Here is a 23867-nt window from a genome sequence, read left to right as displayed (position 1 = left end):
ATCTTTTAAAGAGTCTCACTCTTCCTCTAATTAAGATGGGTGATCACTAATATGCATTCATTATCTCCTAATTTTCTTTTATAGAATTTTCCTTTAACACCATTTCTCTTTCTTTACATTCCTTGATCATTTGTGTAAAGAGGAAAATATTGGCTAGAACGATTTGGCATGAATCATAGTAAAAAATAACAATGTGAGAGTACATGTGGGGTGTCAGAACATCCCGAACTGGTATGTAGAATTAACTCAGGTTATAAGGATGCAGATGAATTTGTTTGAGCTTCACGGATTAATATCCTCAGAGCTTTAATCAGAGTTAATAGCCAAATTTAATGAATGTTTGTTTCTGTACGAGTGCCTTTACTTGGTAGCTAATTTGAGAAAGAAAATGATTTTATAAAGTTCATTTATTTAACATTCCTTCATTTTTAATGATCTATCCGCTTGAATATATATATTATATCCGCGTATAGAGTATTTGGACGATTATTTAATTTTTTTGAAACTGTATATATTATTTGGAGACTGCTATCGCAATTGAGGACAAAACATTCTTTACATTCAGGAATAAAGCGTCATTTGCAGGAACAGCTAAAACGATATTTGATCGCATGTTCATGGTCGTCATAGGGCCGTGGTTAATAGCTGTAGGATGGCAACCTACATAAATATTATGTTTCTTTTTTTTTTCTTTCTTTCTTTCTTTTCTTTTTTTTTAAGTCTTAGACTCATTAACAGGTGGGATTAGTCAGAGCAGTGTCATAAAGTGATATACAGCCTGTTAAGAGTGAAGGTGCAATATATAAGCAACAACCTGTAATAATGCCTTCAATTTAATGCATAATATATTTTTATAAAAAATGTATAAAACATAAAATCTTCTTAATGATTTTATTTTTAATTGCAATGATATCAATTTTACTAAAATGTTTTTAATATTGTGGATTTTTAGTTCTAATCGTATTTTTCTTTGTTCAGTAGCTTTAAAGAATGTTAGAAAAAGTGATTAACCATTACGAGGAGATTCGAAGGTGAATAAACATAAAAATTTAAAATATATATAACACAGTAATTTATTTGGAATCGCAACACTAAAAATAAAATAATCTTTTCTATGTATGGGAACATAGTTTTAATTTAATAAAAAAATGACTATTTAAAATTCTATAACAAAACTCAGTAAAACCTTCTTTGTATTTTTTAAGAAAATCTAATGAGTTGCTTGGATTTCTATTTATGAATTTCGTTTTTATCTGTATAAACTAAAATTAAATTATCAGTTGTATTAAAAGGTAATACGACAAATACATTAATAAAGGCTACAGCCTTATATTAAACTATCGGTTTCGTGGTCTAAACTTTGTAATCAATAATGCAAAAAAAGAGGCTACAGTGTTCTGGTTGTAAAATTTCGACATCGTAACTAGAGAGCTCACGGCTGGAGACATTATTCCACCGTAAAATTGACGTATAAGCGGCTTTGGGTACGTTAAATCAGTCCGGGCCAAATATTTTCCCGTTGGTGAGGAGCGGAATTTCGGAGAGAGGGGTGCAACCTCAGGCGTCATCTGACCACGATTCAAAGTTACGAGGTCCGTCCCGAAATGGCCATAAGGTTGCTTTAAAACTGGACGTTAATCTAAGAAACGAGATAAAAATTTATTTAAAAAGAGTGCTCGGAGAAATGCCAATGTCCGTGTAAATAAATCCATTCAGGTAGGCAACGCCATCTGGCGATACGCCAGACAACTATTACTGTGCAAGGGAAGATAGATTTTCCTATTAAATGTTAAGAACAAAAATTGCTAAGGCACGAAAGAGACAATGAGTTGTTTTACATATACATACACGCACATAAAATCATAGCAAAAGTTTAAAAAGAGCAAATTATGGTAGCTCACTCAAGCGGGAAAAATTACAATTCTGGCAATCTATTTGACATAATGGGTAGGATAGACATTGAAACTTAGTTGGCAGATTAGGCAGTGGTCTATATACATTACAGTTTTCTAATAATAATTAAGTGACCAGAAAGCTTCCTGAAAGCCTTCCTTATGCTCAGGATGCGGATTATCAAATAGGCAATTTCCCAAAGGCCTCGCAACGTTAGGGAGCCTTGAATTTTTCTGAGTGCATGTTTTCATTTAAAATCAAGTATCATTTGAATGTTATTATTCTAATATCCTTAATTAATTATCTTTGATAAGTTTATCTTATTTTGTTTAAAGACTTAAAAAAAATATGTTGACTTACGATTTAAAAAATGCTTGATTCTATTATTAAACAGCATTTCAACTGGACTCAAGAAGTTTCTTTTTAATACAGTTTCGTTTAAAATTAAATCGATTTTTTTAATGTTTTAGAAAAATCAGTAATTATATATTTAAAATGTGGTGCCATATAAAACTGCTTAATATACAGGGTGATTATAATTAAACTTCTCCTATAAACAGCATCTTACAACGCAAATGTATGAACGGATTGCAGCGAAATTTTGTATATAGACTATACACGAAATGTGCTCACGGAATTAAAATCGAAAATGTCCACCAGAGGGCGCCTTGTTTGGAAAAAACATTAAAATTAACACAATAAACGACCAAAATGGAATGCAGAAACAATATTAACAATCCAGAACAAGAATTATGAGTAATAAAATATAAAACTGGGAAAAGCTGCAAAATCTAGAGAAAAAATATTTTGCATGCTTGTGAAGAAGTGGAAACTTTATGCACAACATATCAGGATAAGAAACGCTTGCAGTAGTTGTCATGTTTTATATCGATGTGTCCGGCTGTAATGATGACGGAATCTTGTTTCGACGGTGTTGCGACATTGAATGACTTAAAGAATTCCATAACGCTTCATGTGCCAAACATCACAACTGATCAATTACGATCTGCTGTTGAATATATTGTCCATCGACTCAAAATTTTGCATGTGAATGATAGTATTCACATGGAGAATCTTTCCCTACATCATCCAGGACATGATTAAAAACTGCTCCTCTTGTGCAATTTCGTACTAATGTGTTCTTGTTTCTGCAAACTGAACTGTTTTTCTCAAACTGCGTATTTTTTCCTTACTTTCACTTAATATGGTACGATGACAAGGTGATGAGAAACTAGTCAATAAATGTTAATATTGTTTCTTGTTTCCATTTTGTTCGTTTATTTTGTTAAAATTAATATTTTTCCGGAAAAGGTGCCCTCTGATGAACATTTTTCAACTAAATTTCTTTTTTTCGAAATTCTGTGAGTGCATCTCGTGTATAGTCTATATACCAAATTTCGCTGCAATCCATTCACCCCTTTCCGTTGTATGATGCTGTTTATAAGGGAAGTTTAATTATAACCACCGTGTAGAAAAAAATGTGGTTTAGGAAGTTAGAGTGGGATTGCTTAAGGGACCCTGGAAGGCTTAATAATTACAGAAATAAGTTTTGTACTTTTTAGTAATTTCGAGTACTCTTCAGTTATTTGGATTTCGATAACATACTAACTATCCTGATATTGAAACACTTGCTGATATTGCGTCGTACAAGATCAAAGTATTTTGAGTGTTTGTATAATTCATAAAATTCTTTATATTATATTTTTAAATTAAAATGATAAAATAGATTAAATTACCGATTTTTAAAAAGCTTATTTCATCCATAAATTATTAATATATGTAATAATACATATATTGTTCAAAATTTGCAACTCAAATTTATCCAAATTTTGTTCACAAATATTAAAATATAACAAAGATTTTAATAAATTTTTTGAGACAGTAAATTTTTGTTTAATAAAAAAAATCAGTTCAGTAGTTGTTCTTGATATAAATTGTTAATCCCCGGCTTTTAAACTTTCCTTTTATGCTGTTCCAGAATTCACTTAATATGCTCAGTCAACAGTTCTTCGTAAATTGATGTTTTCCAACAATAATAAAAAAAACATTTTACATATAATGTATGAAATTAATTTTGAAAATTTTATACAGGAAAAAATTGAATGGTAAAGAAATTTTTGTTATTGAAAAGTTATTTTTTAAACTCTAATAAAGTTTTTGTAAGATATCATGGGATTAAATTTTTACTGAAATTTTAATTAACTTTCAAATTCTATCTCTTCTCAATTAAAATATTACATATTTATTACTTCGTAGGAGACATCGATTAAGATCACTGAAGATTTTAACGGCAGTAATTTTTTAATCTAATTAAATAAATCTTATATTTTCTTATAAGATGAATAAAAAGACGTTCCAAAAATATTTTAAGCAATGAAATAAAAATTGAAAGTCTCATTATTGCCCAAAATGGGAGTTTATATAAGTTTCTTAGTTTCAAAATAGCTAGTGTCTGTGAAATCATTTATAAAATTATAAAAATATCAATAGAAATTGAATAGAATAAAAAAAATGAAAATAAACTGAAGGAAATTTTTATCATTAAAAAGGTAAATATTTAAATTGATATAAAAATATTCCTTTTCGAATAATTGTATTTGTGTGTATTTTTTGTTTAATTTCTGTTAGATTGGATACTTCATTAATTTCAGTCCATTGAAAAGTCGACAGTATTCTTCCTCATCTTAAATAATAAGTGTGCAAAGCTTAATCAAGCAGAGTTGCTTAGGAGGAAAGCCACGATGACATTTTTTTATATTAAAGATTATAATGAATTATATAGGAAAGACCAAAATAATTTAAAGGCTTCTCGATCAACCGATTTTGTACTCTCCTCCTCTAACAGTGGCCATTTAAGAACAAATATAATAAGAGAGAATATAAAACTCCAACACATTATTACTGCATGCCTATTCATCTGAAGATCAATCTAAAAGGAGATAAATAAATTTTCTTTCATAATAATTCTTTATGTTGCCTTCCCTTTACAGCTTTTTTTTAGATTTCGACAATTTAGTTCAGTTATTCTGTTTCCGATGTGAAACAATTTATTTAAATGAACCAATGTATATTTTTCCAACAAACTGCTTGAGAATGGAGATTATTAATTTTTTTTTTTTTTTATAAAAAAGCTATGTAAACGAAATTAAAAAATTCTTCTCATAGTTTTCAATTACCTCGAAGTTACTTTTTATTAAGAATGTTCTCTTTTTTAATTCCTAAAAGTGATAAATAATTAATTTGTATCTATTTTTCTTTCAGGATTTACAGTCAACCACAACAAGTACAACTTTCGAAATCTGAAGAGCAGAAAAGCTCCTCAATTGGCAATGGAATGAATAACCCATCTTCACAATCTCATCACAACAATGCTGGCAATCCACTTACTTATTCTTCAGGAGGAACTGGGGGACCTACTTACAGCAATCCTCTTCCTGTGTACTGCAGTACCCCCAGTTCTACTACAGGACCTATGGTTCCAATCACCAATTGCGTCAACCCACAGCTCATTCAGCCCTCCACTGCACCAGGGCCTACGAGACCTCCTTTTACATCTTCCTCCAAATTCGCTTCCTCAGCCATCAACAATTCCAGACTCCATTTCCAAAAGACCTGCGTTCACAAGTGTTCCTGGAAAATGGCCACAATAATACTCATATTCCTTACAATGTTACTCATTGCCTTTGTTACTTATTTTGCAGGTAATAATTTTCTAATCAAATCAATTTCGAATTATTCATAATTGGGTATTAACTGATCAGCTTAGATGTATTAAAATTAATCATAAGAATTTTAAAACCATATAGAGTCAACTTTATATTTCTCTATTGTAACAAACTGTACTTTGTAAAAAAAAAATGTGTTCCTTTTGCACCTAAAAGAAAATTGAAACAGTATTCAGTTTATAAAAGCTTACAAAAATAATTCTTTATGATTAATACCAACAGAATTCTTTGATTAGAAAGTTAAGTCAGATTTTTTTTTTCCCTATCTTTAAGTTTATTGCAGAAATTTTTAAGCTTAATTAATATCCACATTGAAATATATTTTTTAAAGAGCCCTACTATTATGACTTTAAAATTTAATTCTACCTTTTGTAATATCTTTCCTTTTCTGTCTAATCCATAAATTTACCTAAAAAAACTTACTTTCAAACCTTTTGTACGTGATTAATGCATAACTACTTAAGAAGGAAAACGTTCGATCTTTTAGAATTACTTTCTTTAGTGAATAAGCTTCAAATATATAAATTATTGCTAATTTTTAAGTAACTTGATCTGTTTTATGTTTGTAAAAAGGAAAGTCAATTTTTTATTAACTTTCTTTGCATAGGTAATATGAAATGAAATGCTTAAAATCTTTTCGTCTTGACCCAACATTGAAAATGCGATTCATCATAGGTTCCACCTGATTGCCTCTTGTCCTATACATATGATTGAGAAACAAAAGTTGCCCTTTTTTAGAAAACGAGATAAAATTAGAAAGATACACTAGGAGTGTTATGAAAATTGAATGCACTTAAGGCCCCTTTGTGAACTGGAGGCCATTTTTCTCATTAAGTAATTCAGTGTAAATTTTATTTCAAATATATAAAAAAGTGGGTTTAATACAAAAAAGTAAATTGATTTATTTTTAAACCAAAAATATATCGCCATTCCTATTTTCAGAGTTCCTTTGAACTTTATATAAATGATGGTCAATTTTATTTTACCTTTTTATCCTTTATAAAAACACATATAAAAGAAAATTAAATACAATTATAAAATTAAGGACATAAAAGCAAATATATAAACGAAACAAAAAATCAAAAATCAACGTAAAAATCGCAGAAAATCAAAATACGGTAAATGAAAAAGTAATTAAAAGAAATTGTGTAAGTTTTCAGACTTATGTATCATTTTATTTCTTAAAGATGTCTAGTCGATTTCACTTCTTAACGCTTTCTAGGGCCGTGGGAAGTATGCTTCCCACCAAATTTGTCAATCTTTGTATGAAATTATGTAGGCTGGCATAAGTTCTGGCAAATTTTTTTAGTAAGTCAGAAACTTAGATGCTTCAGTTCTTTATCTCAGACAAAATTATGTGTCTTGATTGGTTACTTAATTATTAATTAACCAAATTAATTAATTAATCAAATTAAATTTATCTAATAAGCTAAATGAATCCCTTTTCTTATTCTAATTTCAAGCATAAAAATATTTTTACATAATATGACTAGACAAAAATGGCCCTTTAAAGGGTTAACAAAATAATTGCACTCTTCAAACGCGAAGTGCATAGAAATTCGAAATACTATTCGTGAAAAAAATAATCTTGAGGATGTTAATTAATCACTAGAATTTATTCTGTATGCTATCATAATTTTTTTTCAATTTTGTTCTGAAATTCCAAGAAACTGTTAATGAGCATCATTATGTCCGCATATGAAAAACAATTTGTTTAATTTAAATCTTTTTTTTTTTTTTGAAGCTGAGCAAAATGCATCCGGTGTGATATAACTCCAACAATACAACGTTTATTTATCAATTTGCACATAGATTATGCGCGCATTCTATCAGTGCTGCTTTTCATCTTTTTAAAGTGATAATTTTTTAAAAAATTTTGGTATTTTAATTTTTTCCCATAAAGTTAAATCCAGAAGGGATTCATATACAAATTTTTGAAATAAAGTCATTTTCTTCTTTTTTTTTTTATTTCGTAACAATATATACTTAGTATTTTTTAAATATTGTTTCCTACATTTGTTATAGAAATGAAGTATACTTGAAACTGGAAAGGATTTTTGGATTATATTCTACATTGACAATGGAAAATAAAAATCAAACTTATTAAATTGTATTTTAAAATTCTGTTTTAATACCCACCTACTCCAAACAAATTCTAGCATAAATTGTAATTAGAATAAAACGTCTCCTTTCAAGATACCATTAGGATGAACTTTCGCAAGAATTTATCGATCGATTTTCTGACATTTAAATAAAAATTGAAGAACCACTTTATTTTCCGAAACAAAATTACTAAAAGCAAAGAACACTCAAATTTTTTTAATACCCTCCCTTACAGCAGGATCACAATTCCTGGAAACACTTAACATTCGTCCTTTACTAATCTCTCAGACTGTTATTTATTTTTAATTTGTGTGTTTGAGCCATTGTCATTGCTTGACACAAAATGGATTTAACGTGTTGAGTGAATTTGTCTACAAAACGTAATGGCTATTTCTAAGATTTTTTACGCGATGTTTTTTTTCAATGAAATACAATAAGTATTTAATTCTAAAAGTCAAGTTGCCAGTAAGTGATCTGGGAGATGGTTGTGTCTTATTTGACGAATGGTAATATAACTATTAATTATAGCCCATAAATAGCCTTGCCTAGTAGTCCAAGAGCTCATAACGAATTTTGAACCTGTATTGACGCTATTTCAAATTTTCGACACAAGTATTTACATGTTATTCAAATAAGAATTCTAAAATATGACTGTCTGTATCGCGTCTCGTCCCTACTGAACATAATGCTGCAAAAAATTGAGGCCAGAAAAGATGTTTTAGTTTCTATAGGATTTAAATAATCTGAGACTAGACATGTTAATAAACATAAAAGTCCAAGACATTTTATGTGGTCTAAAAATATCAACCCCGAATTTTTATTTAAAAAATATTCCAAAAAGTATTTTAAGTCTGCTGAAATTTAAATGGTGTATTTAATGAATATTTTTAAGAACATTGATAAGGAGCCAGGCAAAAATAATGGTTTTAAATCATCGCCAAACTGAAGAAAGATTGCTCATGAGAGCAAGTGAAAAACGTGATGAGTAGGCGAGTGAAGACTTTTATCAGCAGGATACAGCGCCATGATTGGCTGTTAGGAAGATTACATAACTGAATAAAATTCTAGTTCGTAGAAACATTTCGGAGTATTTGACTGTCTGTGGTCAACAATAATAATTACCTCTAAATATTATCACAATTATAAATACAAAATATTAAAATTCTACATTTAAAAAAATTAAAAATATGATTAGAGATATTCGTAAACTTTAAAACTGTAATGAATATTCAAAGTTTTTAGATTTTAGAGTAACAAGAAAAAAACGAAACTTGTATTTTTGGAACCTGCTTGAATAACTATTGCAACTATGATAACTTGAATAACTATGATAAACTATTGCAAAATTCTTTAAAAATTCAAGCATGATGACAAATGCAATTGATAGTAATTGCAATTTAGTTGCAATTTATATTTATATTTTATAGAAAAAAAAAGTATAATAAAGTAGATTTAAATGTCATTATCTACTAAAATTACTAATTTTTTTTATCAAAACCGAAAAGATTTTTTACTTAACAACATTTCTTCATTTCATGTATAAAAAATTTTGAGTCTAAAAAAAATGAAAGAAAAAAAAAACATATATTTTATCGTCATCTTCTCTACTAAATTACTCTTTGTCGTGTCTTGTTTCCTCATCGCTGCTGAAGGTTGCTGTAATTTTTCTGTTCAATATTTCTGTTCTCTGAAATGATGGAAAAGACAATTAAAATAAAAGGAACGTATGACAATAAAATATTCCCTACCTATATATGGACAATAATACTAAATACTTTTATTTTCTTCGTATCGCTTTTGGCGCTCCAAATATTTTATTGCTTCCAAAATATATTACGGAATGCAATCCCCATCAAACCATTTTGAGTTTATCATCCATTTTTAATTATTAGGAATTATTTTGGTTAGGAATTAGCATTATTTAGGAATTTATGATTTGAATTCTTTCAAATACATGTAATGTATTGAGTGCTTAAAAACTATATAGATGTAATTCATTCTGAATTCACATCGGTGCTACTAATAATATCACAAGATTTTGCAAACATATTTTCAAGTGTCGAAAATGTTTCTATCTTACCCTTGTCACATGGGTAATTTTAAAATCAGATAATCTTTTTGAAAATCCATTTTTTTTCAAAATTTCAAAAAGTTTTCTTTTTTTTACCATTTTTAAAAAAAGTTGGGGCTTGAAAATCTGATAAACGTAATAAATTGATGGGCGCTATTCCGTTTGCAGTTGAGTAACACGTATTAAACTTCTTTTCTTTCCAGAAAAACTGAAAAATGCTCTGTAAAATCTAAACATCGCAGCTTTCGGGATGAATCATATTACCGACATAATAATTGGGACAACTGCATCTCTTGATTTAATAATCACATTTGCTCAATTTTTATTTTCCGCAAGTAATGAACAATTCTTGGGAGTCCTTATTTGAGAGCAATTCGTGACACGCGTTTAATCCAGCTCCTACTGTTCCTATGATTTCAAATTATATTTTCATTGAAATATATCTCACATGATTCGTTGATGTTTGGAACCTAATCATGCTAATGCTTGTTATTTCCCTTGTTGTTCATGTAAAATTTAAAGTGGCAGTGGGCAAAAGTTTTTTACTCGCTCTCATGTGCTATTATGATTATTTATAATCATTATTTTTGTAAGGCTTTTTGTCAGTATTTTTAAATCTGTCAGTATATCAGTTCATTAAATACACCATTTAAAATTTAGCCTTCTTAAATATTTTGAGAATATTTTTAAAATATAAATTTTGAGGTCGTTTGGCCATTTTTTATACCATTTAAAACACGTGGACTTTTATGTTTATTAACATGTCTATATTCAGATTATTTAAATCTCATAGGAACTAAATTTTGTTTCCTAGCCACAATGTTTTGCAACATTTGCATAATGCGCAGTAGGGATGAGACCGCATAAGGCCAGGCAGACTTTCCATTTCTTACTTGAGTAGTAAGTACTAATGCCCAAATCTTCGAATGACCTAAAATGCCTGCTGAAAATTCGTTATGAGCTCTCGGTCTATAACGAAGGTTACTAGTAATTCAATTATTAGCCAATGGTTGTAACTTCTAATGTCAACTTCAAAGACTTCAAAACTGAATTTTTAAATCTAGTCTTTCAAATTCTGAGTATCCTTAGTACAGAATTTATTTAGAATTGAGACTTCATTCTAGCTTCGTTCTTCAGAATTGACTACAATGCAATCTTTTTTAAATGTAGTATCGTCCATCTAAGTAGGATTTCTACGTTGTTATTTCCAAAACACATTCCAGGATTTTGTATTTACTTGTTTACAGATGCCGAGCCAATCAATGATTTCAGTGAATTATATCTGCCTATATTCATATACAGTCAAATGACGAAACTCTATCGTGTATGGCTAATCAGAGAACATGAAATGTTATATTTCAATTAAAATGTAGGCTAATTAATTTTTATCTGAGATCCTAATGCAACTCTGGCATTGTGAAAAAAAATCTGAAAACAGAATGCTTGAAAAAATATAGCGCCTTTCATTCCACCTTTATCTTTGAACGCAGTAACTGTCTTGCACAATCGAATCGAAAATCTCAATAATCATTAAAGGTGAAATTCGAATAACGAATCGTCTTTTCTCTGGAGTACGCGCCTACGGGTGTGTCTCTCCTAAGACGAGTCGCTGATTGGTCAGTAGATCTAGAATATGAATCAAACCATTCGGAACTAAATAACAATCCTTTGTAAAGCAATCACTTTTAAGTAACGAGCATGTCCCAGGTGAATTCCTTAATGGCATTCAAAGACGAGCTATCATGACTAATACGAAACTGACAAATAAAATGGTGGGCCGTGAATCATAACGTATAATTTGTATGATTATTCACAGAAGGAGAGCACTTGAAATGTATGAAAGAGAAAAATTCTTAATAATTCCGATAATAAAAATCAATGCAATTACCTTTATCCTTCTCACTGCCAAGTTCTTTTCTACAGAACATTTGCATAAATGAATTCAATTTCTGATGTATTTTGCTTTAAGTATCGTCATTGAATCTGACATTTTTCCTTTAATATTTTATTTTCTAATAAATTCTAGAAAAAAGAATGTTTTCAAGACCTTGATTCCTTTGGTCAATATAAAGATTTTTTTAGTGCCGTTGTGGATTGCTATATAGATATTTTAAGTATATATTTAATATTTTCTCAGTATCAAATTTCTTTTTTGCGTTAGTAATATTTTAATCCTATTTTTGCTGCAGCTCTGAAATTATTCTTGTTTGCTTTATAAGTAAATATTGATGGAATTTTGCATAAATTAATTATTAGGAAATATTATTTTCCTTGCATTAGAAGGAAAATAATAAATTCTTTTTGGATTTTTTTTAAACTTTGAAGCAATTCTAGAATTGAAGGAAAAAATGGATTTTCATGAACATGGAAAAGACGGTATAAACTTGCAAAATGGTTAATCAAACTAAAATATGCAAAAAATTAGGAAAAATATGGAAGTTATATGGAACTTCTATACATCTAACTTTTTCAGGAACCATGGATTTTTACTAAAAAAACAGTTTGTATATACTTTATAAAAATTAATTCAGATTGAGGAAGATTTTTAGCATACAAATTATGTACAGGTAATGCACTCAAAAAGTGCCCATAAATTTCTTTTATACAAAATTAATAAGAAAAAAATCTTCAAATTTCATGTAAAAAATCTTTAAATTAAATTTCATGAAAAAACAGAAGGTAATTCATAAAAAAGAGTTTATTATTCTTAATTTCCATGTCTCTAAGTCCCACTTAGAGATAAAGTTTTATTTCAAATTATTTTATTTCTTTAAAAGTGAAAAAGAAATTCAGCTTCGGTAAAGACTAGGAAAAGATAAGATATGAGTACAATATTAACAATTTTAAAAATTCATTTAAAAAATTTTTGAAAATGTGAGAGAAACGATTCAACTATTTAAAATTTAACATCTTGAAGCAATATTGAAATCGGTAAAGAAGATTCAAGATAAGAGTATGCCATTCTGAAGATAAAACAGAGAAATTTGCTACAAATATGGCAACTTTCCAGTATCCAAGCCAGCTCACGATAACTCGATAAATTGAAAAAGCGACATGATAATAAAGAAAAGAGATAAATTTCAGGCGAACGTGCATGTGCTCTTAAGGACGAAACGAATTTTTGAAATCCGTTTTAAATATAATATGAATCCGGATAATGGTTTCACATAGATGAAATTTATATTTTTTTAAATGTTTACCCAGTAAAATTCCTGTTTTAAAAATGATAAATGTTCTGGAAGGAAAATAAATAAGTATTTAATAATGGTTGTTTCTGCAAACATAATGGATTAAAAGAAATTAAAATCCTTGCGATAGAGAAACGTAAACTGTACCGCTGCCTCAATGCCAGGAAATCACTTCAATTTAACTTTAAAAAAATCATGGTAAAATGATTAAGAAATTTTAAGAAGTGTTGAATTAACTTTTATAAATAAATGATAAAAAATATTAAAATGCTTATTTTTGTGAACAATAACTTAACTCTTCTTAAAAAGAAAATTGACTAAAATTAAGCTTGCTTTAATACTTTTAAATCATAACTAACGAATAGTTAATAATTTTAAAGGAAACAATTTTCATGCCCTTTATTTTTGAATTTATAAATATCGCACCAACAGAAATTCTATTAGATTTTCGTTTATGTATAAATGAATTAGAATGAAGTCTGTGTACTGTACCATCCTTTCGTATGACACCTTAAATGTGATGATAAGGAAAAGTAAGGAGATTCTCGTTTCCTGTAACAGTAGTATTATGGTGTTGCAGCTCAAATTTTCGATAATAAGACCTACCTGATTCGTAAAGTACCCGTATTCTAACGGTGATCCAGATAACTAGGCAGGGTGGGTATTCTTTTATGGTTACTTGCCACTCACCACAAAAGCGTATATGGTATTCTTTTGAGCGGTTTATGACAAGTTACCATTACTTTACTTTTGCACTTAAATATTCAATACTCAAATAAACATTGCTTATCTTCGAGAAAAGTATTCTACCAATAGTATTGCTACCAATAGTATTTTTTAAGTATTTTTAATTCCATCCAACCAGAGAAAAGGAAAAAACTTCATTTTATAGAAGGCAAGTTCTGTTGGATAAAACTGGAAATAATAATTTTCTTTCGTTTATTGTTTTTATTAAGTTGCTTTGGAAGTATTTTTCCTATATAACAAATTTTGAAATCGCGGCAATATTTCTATAATGTCATCTAGGAGAAAAAATACAAAATTAATAATATTTTTTTAAAAATTAATATCAATATTTTTCTACTCATGACAAATGACGTTATTACTAAATAATAATTAGATATTTTCTCTTTTATTTCGTTAATACATAAATTACTTACTGTTTATAATTTCACTTCAAGAAGAAATGAACATAAAAATTTCAATTGGAGTCGTAAAAACATTGATTTTTTTTTTTTTTTTTTTGTACGCAGCATTATATTATCACTCATAAAAGTCATCGCTTATTACCTACAGCCATTTTCATGTTAGAGCGTTAATCGTTTAGAACTTTTATTCCATAACTGGAACATTTTTTTCTTTTATACAAATCAGCAGTATCAAATAAACGTCTAATTCTCTAAATTCTGTGAGGTTGATATTACCTGAACATTTTCTGCTTTTAGTCTTTAATAAATTCATTTGCTTAGCATGATAAGCTTTTATCATTTCGGAAATTCTTTTGTTAGAAGCAACGGGAATAGAAGCTCTTGACCATATTGGTTCTATTATGGGAACTAAAGTGTCACATATTTCGCTTACAATAGGATCCTTCTCTGAAGCATTTTTGAGGTTATGTCTAATATAACAGTAGCACTTCATAACAGACTCGTGAATTCAACTTCAGGCAAATCACTAAATTTCACAAAAAATAGAAAATTCCGGTATTTGCCTTGTCTTCACTCATTTAGACTGAGTCATTTTTACTCACAGCAAAGCACAAAAGCGCACAAACTAACAAATCAGTTACACAATAGGCGGGGCGGAGACGACAACTCAACTGAACCCGGCAAAGCTACTGATTTGAAACCAGCTATGTCCTTGTCACCGGACGAAGACAAATCTCCGCTTCCCCTCAATAACAACCGCTCCGGCGACGACTGCAATAGTAAAATCCTTTTTATACTTCTATTCATATGATAATGTCTATTTAAAACTTTTTATTTCATAGTCGAGACACGCAAAAATCCTTAAAAAGTTGCAAGAAATGTGAAGTGAAACTTTGACGTACTTTCGGCACCTCAAGATGTAGTCTAATATTTTTTTATAATTTTTATTTAGCTTATGTATACCAAAAGGCGACGTTTCCGCGCTATTACTAATTAAAAATCAAATGTTGATAATTTCGTAAAAAAACTAAAATGTAGTAAAAATTTCAGTTTTATGAAACTTTAACGTCCTTGCGGCACCTCAAGACCTACTCCAATATTTTTCATATTTATAATTTATTTTATCTCCGCAAAAGGCAACTTTTCTACGCGATTACAAATTAAAAATAAAAAGTGATTTTTTCAGGTCCACTCTGTTGCACATGCTTTTTTCTAAATAATTAAAAAAAGAGAGAAATAAAATGATTTATAATACATTATAGTCATTCAACAAGAACACGGAAGAAAAGCAAAAGATGTATCGATTATTCTATTTTGAAGATCTAATTCTTATTTTTCTTATTTTTATCATTCTTACTTTATTATATTTTGATATTTAAAGTCAAAACTTGCTTAATACAGCAGTTATTTATTCGTCAGTTATAATCGAATTAATTTTGCTCATAAATAATTGCGCATAATAAATTCTTTCTAAGGAATTTTGATAATACTTTTTTTGATGGAAGCAAATTCAAAAAATAATATGCGAAACATGCGAATTCAGAATATAAATTTCAGAAATTCGTTTACTGATTTCAAAACATAATTATCCCCAAATTTAACTAATCTAATCAACTAAGCAATTAAAAACAAGCAACAAAGCAATTATAAGTATATATAATCGTCTACTGCCATCTGTAATGCTGGGCGGTGTGAAAAATATCCCCACCTTTTTGGTTCTGTGTCAGTATCAGATGCAAATTCTCAACTTTTGTTTTGTCATTTAATAATAGAGACAGGTTTTATTATATTTAAATTGAATGATTTATCGGCGTGTTAATAAATTTAAGCAACATGAATAAATAGCAAAAAGCAATGAGCTGAGGTCTGACATTTTTATTGATTCATTACATTCTTCCTTCACTGACCAAATTGAAGACAGTTTCTAATATTTTATTTCAGTTTATAATATTTTTTTCAATTTTCCAACTGTCGATCAATTAGTAGGTACAACAGTATGCTTCATTACCAAATTTCGTTGAAATCATGATAATCGGGTGACAAATATTTACATTTAGTAATTTTTCTGTATTGAATAATTTTTTCTTTTGAAATAAATGTTGTTATTTAAATGTACAGTAAGTTCCTCTAAATTTTAAAATAAGCATATCTCTGCAAATTTTGAAGATAAGATCATAAAATATTGTGTGTGCATAGATGAATGTGAAAGGAAAACATGACTAATTGACAATTTAAAACGATGGAGGTGTAAAAAATTGCAAATTTTAAACTGTTTTACTATTATCCCCTTCAGAAACCAAAATGGTTTCATATAATTGCCTATCTTATTTAATGAAACTTTATATTTGGGTATATATGTCTAGCTGTAATATTTAGGAAAATGAAAGCTTGCTCCCCTTTCTTGGGACATTCTGCATTTTGTTAATAATAAACTATATTCTCTGTGCAAACGAAGGGAAAGAAATATTATAGATGTGATAAATAACTATAGAGGAACTATCTTCAAAATAAAAAATAAAAACAAATATTAGAAAATAAGCATAAAGTTAAAAGTGCAAATAATTTTAGTTCACATTTCTCTCTGGTCATCAATATATTTTTTCAACAAGGAGGTTCAAAATAATTTAGCGCCTATATTGTCATAATATCAAAATCCGCCACTGCCTTGAATCATTGTTACTTGAACTAGAGTTCAGTCTTAATTCTTAAGATGCTTGTTGTCACATTAAAAAAAACGTCTTAGGACTACTAGTTTGGATGGTGCATCCTACTTACTCTATTGTATTTGTTCAAAACCTTGAAGAAGTAACAGGAACAAACAAACACTCTGACATATATCCAGAGATTCTAGGAAGTCAATTTACTAGCAATGGAAAGAATTCTGCTTTTCCTGTCATGTCTGATAACAAGTTCCACTAGCTGAATAACACGATAACTGAAAGCCAATGAAGAGTTGTATGAAATTTAGACATTGAGCCTGCTCTGTTTGAATGGACGATATCGGGTTCCGATATTTCTAGTATTATATTAAATTTTGATGAAGTTTCCTTCATTGAATCGGCAGATGTCATACGAAGCTAACATATTAAAGAATCACAAGTTTTAAAATTCATCGTAAGCAGATATTAAATGCAATCAATGAGGAAAGAAATCTTTTTGGCTGGTGCTAGTTAATTTCCTCTGGAAGTAGACAATTTGTAGTTTTGAAAAATACGGAGTATGTAGCACTTCGAGATTATTTTTATGAGTTCAAACAACAAGAAAAGATCGAATTTCACCTAATCAGAAGTTAGCATTCAGTAAATCTTTCATGAGAAGAAATGATTTTCATATTTGTGATGCTTCAGTAAAAAATATGCCCAAGACAACACCAAAAATATATTTACTGAAAAAAGATTGCAGGTGTTTTTTTTTTTTTTTTTTTTTTTTGTAAGATAAAGATATCTTCATTTTTAGAACATTTGAATCAATATTTATCAGCATTTGAATCAATTGACAAAAAAGGGTTAGAAAGCCAAGTAATAAAGTTAATACTGTCAATTGCTTAGAAAATTATGTAGGAAAAGGGATAGGAATCAAAAATAAAGGAACCAGAACCATTTCTAAATTGAATTGAGTAGTACTATGAACTACCATATCGATTTCTTTAAACCATTAATTCATAGCTTATTTCATAATGTGATGAGGATTGATGTAGAATTCATTACGTATAATCCCTTATTCCTGAAGTCTGACAATCGACAATTCACAAGAAGAAAAATGTGATGTCATCCATAAAACACCCTTGCAACTATAATGAATTTTTACGTATTGATAAGAATAAAACTAAACATATTGCATACCTTAACGACAGTGATTTTACTTTAAAACAAAGAAGGAATACATTTATCAGTATACTCAAGGCAGAGTTCAAATAAAGAGAACTAATAATTTGATGAATTTCTCTGACATTGACAACGCTTCGGCTCAGCTCAGTTAAAGGCTGGTAAATTTCCAAATGATTCGACAATGCTCGCTGTCTAAAGATTTGTTGCTTTTTATCTATGAAGCAATAACAGTTGTTGACGTTTGCTATTAATCAAAAAATAGACCTAGTGAGTGCATATAACCAGCCAAAAGGTAAAGCATTTTGTTTGCACTGCAAGCAAAAATTACAAAATATTGCAAAGAAAAGTTATAAAGAAATGATAACATGAGGCGGCAAAATGCAGTGTTCAAAATGCAAATGCATTAATAATGGATTACACTTCACTCAGTTATGTTCTAATGAGGGCCAGTATCGCCAAACTGATATTCAAAAATGTACTTCAATATATTACACTAAGCTTAAGTGATGAATTTTAATAACTTGTAGTAGTGTACATTTTCATCTATTGGGTAGAATATAATTATGGCAATCTCTTTTTAGTTTTTACTTCTTCTGAATTGCAGTATGGAATTTGTGCTTTAAATTTAATTTTTATATTCATAAGGAATATATAATAGTTTTATATTTAAACAAACACCAATAAATAACAAAATTTCCTTTAAATATTCCATAAGGAAATTTCGTTATTTATTGGGTTGTTTAATGATATTTATGTTACAAAAATTTATTTCCGTCGTCTTAAATGCAAATGGAAAAATATTATTTGCATTGTATATATATATTATATAATATAACCGTGAAACTTTTGCGATATAAATAATATAGCTTCTTATTTCAAAAATGATTAGACATACGTGGACTGAGGTTTGATATAACATGATGCCATCCTGTGCCCCAAGTGCCTATAACACTAAGTTATCTAACCAGTTAGATGAGCACAAGAGGGAAGGGAAAAAAGAGGATAAAAGAAAAAAAAAAGACGACAACAATCTCCGGAGAGAAACCCATCGATGTCAAATCCTACACGACTGTATTTAATGTTTTGGCGAAGTAATAATTGAATGGAGGGAACAAGAATACCTAAAAACAAGTGGTGACAGCTGGAAGTTAAAAAACTAGTTGGATAACTGAAAATAAAGAAACAGTAAATTCATTAACAACATCTTGGAGGTATTGATCGTATGTTAATAGAAGCTATACTTGTACATCTTTTAATTTTTAATTTTAGTTTTGATTTAAAAAATGGCATTGTAAAGACTTCGTTTTGCTATCTTTTTCTTTTATCTTTAAAAACAAACAAAATTATTTTGTTAAATAGCATTTTTTTTTATTTTATTCAACACATTTTGATAGAGGTACCGGGTACTATAAACTGATCCTGGAATCGGAAATACGAAGAAGTTGAAGGATAGAAAGACCAAGATGAATTTTTCGAAATGGGTGAAAGTAGTGATGGTGGAATACGATCTGAAGGTGGCTCGCCGTCCACTACTGCACAGTCTTTTCCCACCAATTTCAAGTCAGATACCAAATCCCAACTTTTCTGGAAATACATGCCACCAGGGAAATTGGTCTCACAGTTTGACCGAGTTGCTAAGTACAACCTTGGGATGACATGATGTACCTTGCCAAAGCTTATTTCTTTTTAACGGGCACAGCAAAGCAATAGTCTGAAAACAAATAAAGTATGCTCACATCAGAGGAAGCTTCCAAACTCACCTAAAGGTCATTTCTCCGATAGCCTCTTGCTATGAAAAGGAGCTGAAAAATTGAGCTTAACTGCCAAATGAAATAAGTAAAAAATACATTAAATATGTCCTAGCTTTGCGCCATCTAATAAATCTTAACGTGAGTGAAGACGCTAAGATTCCCCACCTCTTGAAAAAAACGCTGAAAATGTTTACCAAGTGTTATTAACTAGCTATTATTATAACTAATTAATAACACTTATTCAACTTTTGTATATAGAAAGTGTGAGGAATATTTTGAAATTATTAATAATTTTATTTTTTTTTAACTTTATATTTGAAGAAAGCTTTATTAATCTTTGTTAAACGTGAATTCAAATTGCAACTTGAATTCAAAATTAATCAATAAATGCCATTCTGCATCAGGTTAAAGATTTTGATTAGAGTACAAATGTACCTGGTTCAAAGCAATATTGCATGGTCCAGTCACATTAATGTGACCGCCTGTCAAAATCAAGAATAACCACCTGTCTCAGAGCGGACAGCTACGAGACGTGCAGGAAGAGAGTCAGTTAGGCTCCTGAAGGTGTTCATTGGGATGTTGAACTATGCCAATTCCAGTGAGATGGGCAGCTGCGCTAGGTTACGTAAGTGAGGATCCATAGTGCGAACAACCCGATCGAGGTGATCCCACAAATTCTGGATTGAATTCATGTCCGGGGAATTCGATGGCCTAGGGAGTATGGTAAACTCATCATGGTGCTCTTCGAACCACGTGCATATACTGGAATCTTTATGACATGTCGCATGGTCCTACTGTTAAATGTTATCATTCTGAGGAAAAACAATTCGCATGTAGGGGTGAACATGGTTAGCAAGGATAGATGCATACTTGTGTTGATCCACCGTACCTTTCACAATGATGGATGCCTCCAGAGAATACCACGAAAATATTCTCCAGACCATAATGCTCCCTCCTCCAGTTTGGACCCTTCCGGCTATTGTTTCAGGATGTCTCCTTTCGGACATTTCACGCCCATATGTGCCAACGTCCATCTGTCCAATGGAGCATAAAACGTGATTCATCGGAAAAGGCCACCTATCTGGACTCAGTTGAAGTCCAGTTGCAGTACTGGCGTGCAAATTCCAGTCTTCGTCGCCGATGAACAGTAGTCAGCGTAGGAACATTAACCAGGCGTCTGCTCCGGAGGCCCATACTTTGCAACGTTCGCTGAACCGTCGTTGTGGAGACACTGTTAGTAGCCCCTTGGTTCATCTGGGCGGTCAGTTGCTCAACGGTTGCACGTCTACTCGCCCGAACGCATCTCCGCAGCAGTCGTTCACCTCTGCCACCTATGGCCCGTGGTGCACTACATTTGCCACGTCGCTGATTTTGGATAGTGTCATTTTGTCATATACGGCATACTTTTACCACTGCGACCCGCGAACAGTTTACAAAATTAGCAGTTTCGGAAATGCTTCTACCCTTGCCCCAAAAGCGAATGATCATGCCCTTTTGGACGTCGGATAAATCACTCCGTTTCTGCATAATTGCAAGAAATGAAATGTTTCCTGAATACCTACAACACACTTTATATATCCACCAAATTTGTTGATAACACGAGCCTTCTGTGACTAGTTATTTAACGTTGACGTTAAAAATAGGCGGTGGTCACATTAATATGACTGGACTGTGTATCTTTAAAGTACTATTTTCAAATAAACGATAGATATCAAAGAAATGCTTTTCATTGCAAGTAACTTCTTTTTCTTATCTTGCATCCAATTCAAATCAAGCGAAAACACATCCTTGCTTGATCCAAATTCCATAGTTCAGTAGAGATTGCTTTATTGTATGATTCCTGCCTTCGCGGTTGTTAACTCATTTTTCGATAATACCTTACAAGTAGATATTTACTGAAGAGTTCTCCTTACATAATTGATCAAAAACTCAGAATATAAAATGCCAATTAAATATGCAAACTCTAATCATCCCATTGGGAGGTACAAACTCCAAATGGCTGCTTTTAAACAACAGCTCATGATAATTTGATAAAATTTGACGTTTATTGCTCGAATAACACATGATTACAACATCTACTTAAGGTTACCATATAAAGACCTAGGCATTCCAGAAAATTGATTTTTTACTCATCGATATTCTGCCCAACTCGTGGAAATGATGACAAGTAAAGGCACTCTTTCAATGATAAATTTCATTTAATGTCGTTGGGAACGTCGAGCAAAACAGGATTACCAATAAATCTAGTGACTTTTCAAAGTCTAGAATTACATTTTTGTAATTCTGACTTGGAGAAACTGAGATTAATCTTGCGGTTTTCTAGTGTTTTTTGGTACTTCTCAGTTACGCGGATGTGAATAATTTACTTAAAAAATGATTTCAAACCTATGAGCATAAAAGGCAAATGAACTAGTATTTCGATAGAATACATCGAGAAACTAATTTCGGGGATGAATCAGAATTTTCAAAAACGTAAGAGAAGAAACGTATGACAATGAACGTAAACAACGAATGCTAGAAATCAAGACTTCAGACAATCATCTTTGGGTATCAGGTGCCGAGACACAATTTTAGGTCCTATTAAATGAATTTTAACTACAAATATAGATTTTTCTAAAAAGGTTGTTTCTGCATACTTTACCATCAACAATTAGAAGTAATATACAGTTTAATTTTAGAAAATGATTTTAACCCCTTGACTATGAATTTATTTCATAATTTGATTATATGTCTTATTTAAGATCTTTACTGTCATTTGAATTCCTATAATAATACAATGAGCATTTGGTGCATTGAATCACTTTTAAGGGATTTTTGCATTTTAAATTACTTAATAACTGTACTTAACTGCATATTTAAAATTAAAATTTTAATAATTCGATACACTTGTCAGACTCGTCATTATATGGGAAGGGGTTAACAAAGTCAATTAGAATGTTTATGTAAAGTAAATATACTTTATATTATTACAAAGAAATTTTTTTAACTTGGAAAGATGAAAGAAAAGTCAATATAGAATAACGTCATTTGTATATAATATCCATCAGAGTTACTCTTTGACTGATGAAATTTCAAAAGATCTGTCTTCGGATTACTTGAGTCTCTACTTGTAAAAAATTCCTAAAAATGGACGATTATTATTTTTTTTATACTGGAACTCGTGACGTGTAACCTAATTATCTACAACATTAATAATCCATATAATGGATACAGTCAATAACATCTAAGAAACTTAGGTCCGTTTAATTGTTTTTTAATTAAATTCCTATTTTAACTTAAATGCAGTATTAATAATCAAAAATCCTGTAATCCAAGGTACAATTCAATAGCACGCGGATTCTATTCCAACTTAGAAATCAGAAGCTTAGTTTTAAAGTTGAGACTATATTACTTACATTACTTACAATAATCTAGAAAATCCCATTTTCAAATAATCAGCTTTTTTTAGTGTACTTAAATATAGTTTTATTTTGTTTTCTACTTTTTATTTAGTTCTTCATTCATTATTATAAGCATCATTCATTATAAGCATCATTATAATTAATAATCTTAAAAAGACAATAAGAATTCTAATACATTCGGAAGTAAATAGAAAGTCAATTTCAGCTTTACATACATAAAACAAAAGTCTAATATTTTGTTGCAGCAACAAGTTCCATGAGCTCTTCCGAATCCAATAAACCTTGTATTGTTGTCGAAGAGAGAGGCACAGCAGATAGTTATACTAGAACCACAGCTTCAACCCCGAGTAGAAGTAAGTACTTTTCGCTTATGACAGATATTAATATGCAAAACGAAATTAAATAAAACGCTTCTAGTATATAAGAAACTCATTTTTATAACTGACTCCGTTTCTGTTACATATTGGCTAATAATAAATTTGAAATTTTTAACTGTTTTAACCGTAGAAATTTCAACTGTCATTTAACAAGTAAGGTGATGTTGGAAATGCAAAATGGTTGAATGAAATGGTAATAATTGCTTTATTCATGAGAGCTTTTATGTTTTATTTAATGCAGACTCAAAAATGATTTTCATAAAACTCGCTTAAGTTGCAGTTCTTGACGAACTTCTGAATTGGCGTGAAATTTTAATGATTCGTATTTCGTCTCATTTTAAGCAATCAAATTTTTTTAGAAATATTTAGCCATCCCCAAAATA

At 30.0% G+C, this 23867-nt stretch overlaps 1 protein-coding gene across 5 annotated transcripts in view; it reads left to right on the top strand.

The window, feature by feature from the left end:
• Nucleotides 1-23867, top strand: part of LOC129958537 (teneurin-m-like) — a 416933-nt gene that overhangs the window by 224920 nt on the left and 168146 nt on the right. For all 5 annotated transcript variants that reach the window (XM_056071080.1, XM_056071079.1, XM_056071076.1 and 2 more), the window contains 2 exons: nucleotides 5155-5594; nucleotides 23353-23460. In XM_056071080.1, coding sequence (XP_055927055.1) covers nucleotides 5155-5594; nucleotides 23353-23460 — 548 coding nt within the window. The remainder of the gene's footprint in view (nucleotides 1-5154; nucleotides 5595-23352; nucleotides 23461-23867) is intronic.

Source organism: Argiope bruennichi, chromosome X1 (assembly GCF_947563725.1).
Source record: "Argiope bruennichi chromosome X1, qqArgBrue1.1, whole genome shotgun sequence".
In the NCBI taxonomy this organism is placed as follows: Eukaryota; Metazoa; Arthropoda; class Arachnida; order Araneae; family Araneidae; genus Argiope; species Argiope bruennichi.
This window is presented reverse-complemented; position numbering and strand designations above follow the sequence as displayed.